This window comes from Grammomys surdaster, unplaced genomic scaffold (assembly GCF_004785775.1).
Source record: "Grammomys surdaster isolate TR1022 unplaced genomic scaffold, NIH_TR_1.0 125953, whole genome shotgun sequence".
Taxonomy (NCBI): domain Eukaryota; kingdom Metazoa; phylum Chordata; class Mammalia; order Rodentia; family Muridae; genus Grammomys; species Grammomys surdaster.
This window is the reverse complement of record NW_021620773.1, coordinates 2127403-2139165: the sequence shown is the minus strand read 5'-3', so window position 1 is coordinate 2139165 and position 11763 is coordinate 2127403. Positions and strand designations below refer to the sequence as shown.

The 11763-nt window shown below is 47.7% G+C and overlaps 1 protein-coding gene across 3 annotated transcripts in view; it reads right to left on the bottom strand.

The window, feature by feature from the left end:
* Positions 1 to 5711: 5711 nt before the first annotated feature.
* Positions 5712 to 11763, bottom strand: part of Ttll8 (tubulin tyrosine ligase like 8) — a 42418-nt gene continuing 36366 nt past the window's right edge. For 2 of the 3 annotated variants that reach the window (XM_028753732.1, XM_028753733.1), the window contains exons 9-12: positions 11307 to 11455; positions 8796 to 9039; positions 7146 to 7581; positions 5712 to 6452 (exon numbers count right to left, since the gene is read on the bottom strand). In XM_028753732.1, the coding sequence (XP_028609565.1) occupies positions 5850 to 6452; positions 7146 to 7581; positions 8796 to 9039; positions 11307 to 11455 (1432 nt within the window). In that variant the 3' untranslated portion in view covers positions 5712 to 5849. The remainder of the gene's footprint in view (positions 6453 to 7145; positions 7582 to 8795; positions 9040 to 11306; positions 11456 to 11763) is intronic. The other variant, XM_028753734.1, reaches the window with a different exon arrangement.

The following is an 11763-nucleotide window of genomic DNA, read 5'->3' as shown; positions in this document are numbered from 1 at the left end:
CGGTTTGCTTGTTTGAACTGGTCAGTAGTTGATGTCTTCAAGGGCACGCGAGGCTCCCAGCCACCCATCGGGTTCCCAGCATTGTTTGGTGCTGGGATGGTTTCCTCAGGGGCTGGTACCACCTCACCCACCTTCTCCAGGTGAGCTCTCAACGTGTATAGGAACTACCCCGTGGCACCCGGGCGCTCTGACTGACATCTTCCTGGGGTGCGAAATCTGGGCTCCTTCTGTAAACATCCACCTCCACAGGCCTTCATCCCTCTCACACTCAGCCCCTCACACGGAAGCTGTGATTGAAGAGGAGGCTGGTTTTGTAGCTGTGACCACATTGACCTCCAGAGCCTCTGAGATGTGGAGGAGATTGGTTCCTCTCTTTTTCCCGCAGAGGCAGTGCTAGCGTGGAAAAAGGTAGAAGTGGTAACGTCCACTGGTGGGTTCCAGGAGGGAGAGTCAGACAAGAGTAGCCTGCACCAGAAGTCCAGCTCAGTCTTCCCCGAGAGGACCAGAGGAGGTCCAGCTGGCCTGTGAGAACTGATTGTTTGGAAGCCACTGTCTTGGCTTGGGTCTTTGTGAAGCATCATCACCCAAGGAACTTGGCTAATAAAATAGATGGGAAAACAGACTCCCACAATGGAGGCACAACTCTACACACACAGCTACCAGCTTTACTACAGCACGGAGAATTGACATATATATTCACAGCATACATCGTAGCTGTGTCCCTGGCTTAGTTGAATATCGCTATAGAAGGTAATGGATGTGTACTCTCATGTATGACATTCTACACAGACACTCGAAGATAGGTAGAGCGCCGAGCTAAGTGTGAAAAGAGAAACAATATAACTTATTAGAAGAAACAGAAGGATCTCACAACTTTGGATCATATGAACAAGGCCCAAAGTGAAAAACTGACTCTATAAGAAAAGCAGATATGGAAATGTATGGAAAGGCATAATTCCTGTCCATTGAAACATTAAGGCAGGGAGATGGAGCCATGGGCAAAGTGTCTGGTGAGGCCCTGAGTTCAGATCCCAAGAACAACATCCTCACTCCTCAGTCCCCAAACTGGGTCAAAAGCCAGACATGGCAGCATATGCCTACAACCTTAAAGTGGGGTTTGGAGTGGGGTAGGGAGAAAAAAAGAGAGAGAGAGAGAGAGAGAGAGAGAGAGAGAGAGAGAGAGATCTCTAGAGCTCCTTGGCCAGCAGACTAGTCAATCAGTGAGTGTTGTGTTCAATGATATACTTGGTCTCAAAATATAAGACAGTGATAGAGGAAGACGACCAAGGTCAACCTATGGTTGACATCCATATCCGTATATACACACACATGTCATGCCCATACACACATACAGAACATATACATATACTCTACACACGAAGGAATGATGGGGGACCCAGAACATTAAAACAGCAAAAGGAGATGCACCTACCAAACAACTTGTGTCCAGAACATGTAAAGAACTCTTGTGACTCAAGAAGAAGAGGTCAGCAGAAAATGTGTCCAGACAAAAATAGCCCTTTACAGCCAGGTGTGGTGGTCTACAGCTTTAATCCAAGCACTTGGGAGACAGAGGAAAGCCTATCTCAGGGAAACCAAGGCTAGCTGATCTACTTAGCAACTTCCAGGTTACCCAGAGCTACAAAGTGAGACCCTCTCACAAAACAAAATGAAACACAAAAATAAAAACAAAAAGGTGGGAGTCGGCTGGAGGGATGGCTCCAACCTTAAGAGCACTGGATGCTCTTCCAGAGAGCCTAAGTTCAATTCCCAGAAGCCACATGGTGGTTCACAACTGTCAGTAATTCTAACCTTTTTCTGCCTCTGCAGGCACCAGGCCTGCGTGTTGTGTACAGACATTCACGCAGGCAAAATATTCATACTCATAAAAATAAAATTAATAGATTTTCAAAAATTAAACAGAAGTAGCACTTTACCGAAGTATGTTCAAATGAACTACAAAATATTCAACTTCATTAGCATCAGTGAAATGCAAATTGAAGCCACAAGGTTACTCGGCTGGCACTTTGAATAGAACAGTTAAAATAGAGATTGAACCTCCCTCCTGAGGCATAAGTGACCAAACCAGACACATAACTCCACAAAGAGCTGTGCCTGGTGACAAACGTGGCCCACCAAAGCCACTCCTATTGCTAGAGAAGAGTGCACAGAGGTTGCAAACACCTGGACTAGAAACGGCTAACAGGGATACAAACAAACAAATTGTTAAGAACAAACTTACAGCTGCAGCTAATAAGGCAAATCCAGCCACATAGCTACCCAGCATCAAACCAAATTCGGTTTATTGCTTTCATGTACACAAACACTGAATGATGTCATTCATCCATTTAATAGGAGAAAAAGTTTATGACAACTAACTACGTGGATGCAAAAGCTGTTTGAAAACAATATAGTCTGGGGCCAGGAGTGATGGCACACACCTTTAATCCCAGCACTCTGGAGGCAGAGTTGGATGGATCTCTGTGAGTTCAAGGCCAGCCTGGTCTACATGGCCAGATCCAGGAAATGCAAACTGACTATGCCTCTGAACCCTTTCCAGCCACTTTGTGACATACATATGTACACACACACACACACACACACACACACACACACGGATGCGTTTACCGTGTGTGGTGTAATGTGTGATCAGAGTTAATATTAGCAATTAAGATTGGAATAAAAGACCAAGTGTCTGCCTTGACCAGGGTTATTGAGGAGATCAGAAATATCTGGCACACTTCAGTGTGTGTGAAACAGCTATGGTGGCACACGCCTTTAATCCCAGCACTTGGGAGGCAGAAGCAGACGGATTTCTGAGTTCGAGGCCAGCCTGGTCTACAGAGTGAGTTCCAGGACAGCCAGGGCTACACAGAGAAACCCTGTCTCGAAAAACCAAAAAAAAAATAAAAATAAAAATAAAAAAATTGACAAGATTTATTCAGATGATGCTTTTAAAAGTCAATGGTATTTCTATAAAATGGGCATAATTTGCAGATACAACGGAATTCTATCAAAAGATACTTTTTACAAAGAAAATGTACAGAGGAAGAAATTTGCTGAAAAGGAGCAAAGAAAATTATAGTTTAGGGTCCAGAGAGATGTCTTAGTGGGTAAAGGCACTTGCCACCAAGCCTGATGATGTGGGTTCAAGTCCCAGGACCTACGTGATGGAAAAAGAGAACTGACTCTCATGAGTTGTCCTCTGACCTTAATGCACACAAACACACACACGCACGCACGCACGTGCACTGGAGAGATGGCTCAGCAGTTAAGAACACTTGTTATTCTTGCAGAGGACCTAGGTTCAGTTCCCAGAACCCACAGGATGGGTTCACAACCATCCATAACTCCAGTTCCAGGGATTCAACAACCTTATCTGACCTTCACAGGCACCAGGCACGCACACACACACACACACACACACACACACACACACACACACACTGTGCATACTTACATGGAGGCAAAACACTCATATGCATAAAATTATCAAATGTGGGCTGGAAAGATGGCTCAGTGGTTAAGAGTACTGTCTGCTCTTCTAGAGGTCATAAGTTCAATTCCCAGCAACCACATCATGGCTCACAATCATCTGTAATGGGATGTGATGCCCTCTTCTGGTGTGTCTGAAGACAATGACAGTGTACTCATATACATAAAATAAATGAATCTTTTTAAAAAATATCAAATGCCCATCTTTTGATATTTTTAAAGTATAGGCATTTAAAGAAAGACATGCAAGGCTAAGCAAATGAATAGACACACTGTACTCACGAATCATAAGGCTCAGCATGGTAAAGAAGCCAGCTCTACCCTGTATACAAATATACATTTGTATATCCTGATATACAAGTTCAAATTAGTGCCTTCCAAAAATTCCAGTAGTGTTTCCTTTTAGTATTTGCTTGATGTTGTTTTCCGAATTTGCACGGTATGTGAAAGTAGCAGTCCAGGACAGTCCAGCCGTTTCCAAGGAAAGAAGACAGAGAGATTTGCATAAAGCAATAAGGCTGTGTACAGTATGAGTGTGTACAGTATGAGGACACCGTGGCATTGACCTAAGGTGGATGACTAGATCAGCAAGCCAGGGCTGGCACACGCAGGGACAATGTATGTGAGCATAGACCATGCGGTAGAGGTGACCACCTGAGTGGGGAGGCTGTCCCAGAGGGGTCTGTGGGGACTCTAACCTTGTCTCACGCTAATGACGATCCAACTCTAGGAGCCTGCGTTTCAAACAGACACCCGGGGTTCTTGTTACGCTCTTGAGTCCTTCATTGACAAACAACAACAACAACAACAAAAAATCACCAAATTTAGAGATGTTGGTTAAATTGATTGTATTAAAGTTAAGATGGTTTTACATAAAAAGTAAAAACACCAGGAAGAAGTGAAAAATGACCATTTATAGGGAAGGAATCAATTCTTGCAACAAAAAGCAACAGAATGTGGGGGAGACTTTAACAGAAACTATGACAGGTAAGAGAAAAATAGGACCCAGGGTCCTTTGGACAGTTGTGACCAAAGATGGAAGCCAGAACTTTCTAGAAGTAACCAAAGTGGTCGCTAAATAGAAGCTTACTAATACTTCACAAGAGTCAAGAATAGCAGTGTCGGGAGCAACAGCTTCCGGTGGGGTACTGGCCAGAGGGTGAATCTGTACAATCTATACCTGCAACAGGGGTGAAATATGGTGGTGAAGCATCCTCCCAAATTTATGTCCACCTGGGAACCTTCCTTTTCGGAAATAGAGTCTTTGCAGAGGTTATCACTGAATGAGGTCATACTAAAATGCGGGTGGGCGGGCAGGAGTCTAACACTAGGATCGCTATCCTTATGGGAGGGAACTCTAAACAGACTTATGGAAGACACATGCCTGAATGAAGACGGGACCTAGGAGTAGATGCAGTCACCAGTCACCGGAGATCACGTGTGGACACCAGGAACCGGAGGAGGGGAGACCATTTCTAGAGTCCTCAGCAGCATGGTCTTGTGGACCTGGCTATCAGAGTTGAACTTCCCTTTTAAGCTACGGGTATGTGACTTACTGTTATAGACACTCCTACCACTTGTTAGCTAGAGCTGTTTCTGCTGACATTTCCCCACAGGAAGAGCTCTGCAGGTGTGTAGCCCCAGGGTTCCTAGACACACATTCACAGAGTTATCCAAGCAGGATGGCTTAGGCATAGGTATAGAGGTTGACCCAAGATGTTCCCCTCACCTCAACAGGTAACACACACCTGTGCCCACCGGACACACATCCTTGGCAGTAGGGCACAGTTGCAAAGGTGGCAGTCAGAGACCCTGCTCCAGACCTTTTCCATCCAGGGGCTCAGATGACAAGTAGGCAAGAGAGCTATAGACGGGACCAGGTAGCGGGGAGGCAGTAAGAGAGATAGACTAACTAGGTGGAAGGATACAGGATTGGGGGGGGCACAAGCATCCTTTAACAGAGAAAGGTGGGGGCCTGAGATGACACTCTCTGAGCCAATGCCAATTAACAGGTGCCATATGAAGTCCTGGGTATAAACACAGCTCGGCTATTTCATCCTGTACCACAGATGTGTCAGTGCCATGTGACTCTTCAGGAAGGTGTTTTTGTAAGAGCTCAGCCATCCCTCCACCTTTCGTATCCGCGGCACTTGATGCTGTTGGAGCACTATACCCCGTCCCTGGCTCCCCGCTCTATCTTAGAGGAAACAAGTAGTACTGAGGAAACTCCACTGGGACTATTGCAACAGGACCCAAGTATGCGGCTCACCCTGGCCAACATTACACCGCAGACCCTAGTGTCTGGCCGGGCCAGTGCCAGTGTGCCCCCGCACCCCTTTGCTTGTGAGATCTTCTCAGGGGATACTCCTGATCCAGCCCTGTGCCCTGTTTTGGAGAATGCAGCTTGAAGGTCTTCTTTGAGAATTGGGGTGCAGCCAGAGTTCCTCAAACACAATGGGACAAAAGGGCAAAGATGCCCTACAGCTACCTGATTCTGTGGGCGGTGGGGACTGGGTCCTCTGCATCGTTTTCATATTCTGTAGCACCAGGGCAGGGTGCTGTGCACATATTAGGCTAACCTCTGGGTGTTTACTGGATTGGACTCTGGCGAAAGTGCTCTTAGAGGACTTACTGTCTACATGTTGGTAGTTATTGACCTCGAATGGATAGGTGGGCTTTGCTCGACCTCTGACCTCGGCAGCCATTACTGGCACCGACCAGGTGGTTGAAAGTACCTTTGCTTCTTCCCGTTTCCAGTCCTGTCGCATGGTCATTCTGGAGGGCCCGATCACTGTATCCGGCAGGGCCCGGGCACTCCGCACTTTGGGTGGAGCGTCTAAGAGTGATTCTGAGAAGCCGAGGTTGGCAATGGGTGGCATTTGCTTCTTGGCTTTCTTCACACTGATACCTTCCACACAGAGGTCAGACCCATTGAACGGTGGCAGCTCCACGGCAGGCTGTGAGAAGAGATAGTCTGTCAGGATTCCTCCCTGACTCAGAAACCAGAGCCTGCAGCTGGAGAGTCACCTGGCTGCTCCTACACCAAGCTGCCTGCCATACCTCAGAAGCTTTGTCTGTGGGGCCTTCTTTCAGGAAGAATACTCAGCTTGTCTTTCTATAGGTCCTGGGGCTAAACCCACAGGGCAGACAGAAGCCTAGAGGCAAAAGCTTCAGTCTCGATGCTGAGCCTGCTGGGTCATCCCTGATGGGAGGGCACTAGAGAAATTTCAGAAAGAGGCTAAGGGGCTCTGAAGAGAAAAGTCTAGAAGGGCCCAGGGGTTGTGGAACATCCCCAGCTATTCAGGTAAGGGCCTCTCCCATTACCCACAAAGCTGGGACATGGAGAAATGGCAGGTAGAAAGACTAGATTATGAAGGCCTCAGGGCCCAAGTGACAGGGCTGTCCAGTATCCATGTCTAGAGTAAACCTGCTAGGTGCACACAGGAGGCAGAGCTTGGGGTAGATCAGCAGACCCAGGATCCTGACAGTCCTGCAGGAAGCCAGGACCACTTTGTCCAGACCGAAGAAACAGGATCTGTGCCCCCCTACACCCAGTGACTGAGAATGAGGTGTCTGCCACCCAGGAACCCAAGCCTACCCACCTTGTGGACAGACACTAGCAGCCTAAGCAGGGTAGCTGCTATCCTCACCTGCCTCCACAGAAGCTCAAAATTGCCGATGTCACAGTTTCGGTCCAGTTTACGGTCCACCACAACCTTGATGGTGTCCTCCTGCACCTGGGCACAGAGCTGAGCCGTGACGGGAGTGGAGGGGTGCATGGTGGGGCTGGAGTTGATCTCAATGAGCCAGGGCTTGAAGTCTCGCCCCAGGATGAAGTCAGCTCCATAGAGCTCAAAGCTATTCTTACGGGCTTCTACGTGGTCCTGGGCAACCCTCATGGCATTGGTGACAGCTCTTTTCATAGATGGGTAGATGATGCTACCCCATGTTCCTCCTCGGCCCCTCTTCTGTAGGTACTCCTGGAAGCGGGTACTGGTCCACATGTTATGGCAAGGTAGCAGTGGACTTCGCTCTTTATCATTTTTGAGACGTCTCTGGATAGAGTTGTTACACAGGTGGATGGCGCTGTGGGCAATGTCCTTGTGAGATTGGTGTATGCCAACAACCGTCACATGGAGCCAGCACAGTCTCCCCAGCTTGCCCTGAAGCCACAATGCCTGCTGCAGGGTGGCTCCAGGAAGCCTGGGACTGCTCTGTTACCCTGAAGCAGCATGGACCACCCCCTGCCCCCCAACCAGCCTGGGGGATAGCACAGATCAGACATAGCAGAGGTTCACCAATGCAGAATCAACAACCACTAGGAAAAAGAAATCTGCCCATGCCTCAGTTTCCCCACATGTCTGTAGGAGCCTATGAACCACCTACCTAAAGTTTCCAGTGAGTTAGTTTTATACTCCTGCCTAGCTTTCTATATAACAACCTAAAAACAAGTAGCACCTTTAAACCATAAGGCATTGTTGAGAACTAAGGGAATTTTCATTTGAACTGCAGCATGGGGTAGACATGCCACACTAGAAACCTCCATCCAGTTCCAGAATGAGGCCTGCTCCACAGGCCTATGTAAGAAAGATACAGCCACCTATACAGTATAGTTTTTAAACTACTTCTTTCACTTCTGTTTATACTGCTGGGTTATGCCCATTCAGCTGGGAATCTCCCATCAGCCAAAGCTGAGAGTGTATAATATTGCCAGGCATAGAGTTCATGACTTGATGGCTCAACAGAACCCATGTGAAGAGGCTGCATGCTGCTCCCGGACTCCATTTGCATAGTGAGTTTCTAGATCTTGCTATAGACTCCTTGTCCGGAGGCAACACACAGATTGGGGTGGCTGCCTTCAGCTCTGCCTAGCCCCCTTTCCTAAGGTGTGACCTAACAGATGTGAATCCAGGTGTGCCGAGGGTAGAGTTTACCCAGCAAAGTTTCAATTGAGCAACACTCAGCTTCCCAGGATTCCAGGACTCTCCCTTTCAAAGTCCCCTAAGACATCCAGGTTCCCAGTCCTGCCAAGTGACAATCACTAAACCATGGAGAGGAAGCCCTGGGTCATCCCTGAGAATGCAGATAGGTCCTCAGTATCCTGTCCCCACTGGAATGTGTTTGTTAATCCCCAGGCCCCCCTGAGTGTTTGAGCGTGGTAGTCCTGATACCCCGATACTTTGACAGTGATGGACCACCTAGAGGATCCAGAGTGAGAAAGACCCAGGGTGCCTCATCTACACATCCCAAAGGGCCTCCTGCTAGGTGCTTAGAGGACCATGGAGCTCCCCACTGCTGACCTGTCCAGCTTGTCCAGGGAGAAGCGCTGCGTAGAGAAGCGGAGGTAGCTCTCTTTGTAGAACCAGATGGTTAGGGGATTCCAGTCTGTGACGAGGAACCACTGTCTGATGTCAAACTTGGTGTCATAAATGAGCATCGGAGTCTCGATGTACTTCTGGACCACCCATTTGTTGTCCTTTGTGGACTGGTTGTCTGTGGCCACCAGATCCAGGATGTTCTCCACACGGTCCATGCACACAATATCTCCAAGAACAAGAGGCAGTACCTTGGCCCAGTGCAGCACAGTTCCCAGGCAGCCATACTAGGCTCCAACACCCACCCTGACATTGGTCCAGCACCAAGAATCTGTAGGTCTGGTTGGGCGGGGCAGATGTACACTCAGGGGACAAAGCCACAGTTGGCGTTGACTACTTGTTCAGCTCTCTCACCTTGGAGCCAACCCTACACTCCAGAGACCATACAGAAACTAGGGGGAAACAGATCAGAGCACCACTCAAGGGCACGCTTTTGGGTTTGGTGCATTCTCTAATCAGGACTGTTACAGACCACCAAGGGTTAATACTACAGGAGCGACCAGCCACATGGGGATAACCTTGGCACAGGTAGGAGGCCTTTAATTCCTCCCCATTGGTTTTCCTTTACCCATAGGCAGACTCTACACTTTTCCAACCTTGGCCCTAAAGTAGGTCTGCCTGACTTGAGAGACATGCAGGAAGGAATGAAGTGTTTTGTTGTGAGCTATGCAGGGTTTAACGCCAGTGACAAGAGCCCGAGGCTCACATTTCCCTGCCATGACTATGTAGGATGAGAGAGAGGCCACAAGATAGGCAGAGCAGCCTTGCAATCTGCCCAGGAACACAAGTTTCTGCTGAGATCTGGGGGTTGGGGGGGACCAATGCACAGCACATCTGGTCATCAGTTCTGATGATAAAAGGTAGCGAGGGGCCTCCATCCGCAGGGTCCCATGGGGACAAGGTAAGTTCTCACAAAGTACATGACTTCCATTTATTTAGTCACAGCAAGTCCTTGCCTACAATGAAACGAACTGCTGAAGTCACCAAAGGCCACCAATACTAGGCAAGGGCACAAGCAGGGACCTACACTTATTGAGAGCAGAACCTCTGAACAACCCACAGAGTATCCCTGAGGATGGAGGCGTCTTCAGTGGGAGGCAGATAAGGCTTAACAAGTGAGAGGAGACAGAGACTTCTTAGGCTGGGGAGGGGGCTGAGCCCAGAGCCCAGGAAGGAACCCAGCATGTGCTACAGAAGCAAGGCAGTAGCATCACAGGAGAATGGAGGAAGCTCTGACTGTCTGCAGGACACTAGACAGGAATGGACCACATACATTCAGAAAGCAGAAGAGTTCAGTATAGAAGACCTCTAGGACTGCATGTGATAAATCTATACATTATTAAAAAATTTTAAAGAACATCCCAAGCACCCACGTGGGAGCTCACAAACCTGTAACTCCAGGGGTTCTGACACTTTTTGGCTTCCACAGGTACCAGGCACACACATGGTACACATACATGTATACATACATGCAAGGGAAAAAACCCACTCATACACACAAAATAAATAAATCTAAAAAAAATTTAAACCACATAAATAACCTGAGAATTAAAAAAAAACTTCCAAATAAGTCAAAAGACCAACAGGCTATACAAACTAAAAAGTCTGTTTAAATACTACAGAAAAATGGAGCCTTCTTTACAAAGACAAGAGGATGCAGCTAATGTCACAGACAGAGGAAATTTGGTAGCCGTAAATTTTTTATTATTTCACAGGAAAGCCTGGAAATAAATAAACTTAGCATTTAAATCAGAGACAAGAGAAAAATACCTCATAGGAAAACTGAGGTCATTGACTTTGAAAACACACAAAAAAAATAGGAAATTACGAATGTGCATATGTTCACATACACATGCACACACCATTACACATGTGCATACACACACACATGCACACATACCACCATACATGTGCATGTGCATATATGGATATATGCACATGCACACACACACACACCATTAAGAAGGAAGACAATGTGATTCTGGCTACACTTTGGGGAGATGAGGCAGAAGTATCAATGGGTGAATAACTCACAGGCAAATATTATGAGGTGTTCAGAATTTGCCTCTGAGGGTGCTAGGTTTTTACAAGTGAATTTTACCCTGGACCCAGGGGACAGGAAGTACATTGTTTGAGATGAAGATCCTCCACACCCTATTTAGAGCTTAGAATAAGCCTATTGCTAAGATCAAGGTAACACAAAAAACAAAAACCCCAACACTCTGGGGTTGTTTAGCTAGTGGATACGAGTGTGAAAATCTGTGCTAAAATAGAGAACTCTAGAATGGCACAGTGACAGGACTCCTTTTCCCCTAGTGCAGCTTGGGCACTTGTCTGACCTTGGCAGCACTTCTTGAATCTCCCTCCATCATAGAGCAGGTGACTGTCAAGGTTGGGGACTTGCATAACGGGGAGGGCTCTGCCCCGTGAACTCACCTCGACCCCGGGACTTGGCTGCAGGCTTTATGATCCAGATGTTCCGAATCCCGTCAATCTCTGTCTGAGGGTTCACAGAACTGATCTTATTCAGCAGAGCTTGGCACTGCGCAAAGTAACTTTTTGAATCAGTGATGGAAGCGTTACCACTAAAAAGCAAGATCCAGAAAGGGCGTGAGGCTCTGAGAGACAGCACTCAGCCCCAGTGACTGAGGAGGCCTCTCCTTCCAGGACAGACTGATGGCTATGTGGCAAGAAAGGGTTAAGGGTGGCAGAGGATGCTAACCAACTGAGGATACCTGGACATTGTGTGTCAAGAAGTAAGGACCCTAAGCCCAGGATGACGGTGGGTGCCTCTAACTCCAGCACTTAGAGACAGAGAGGCAGAGGGGCAGAGGGGCAGAGGGACAGAGGGGCAGAGAGGGGCAGAGAGGGGCAGAGAGGGGCAGAGAGGGGC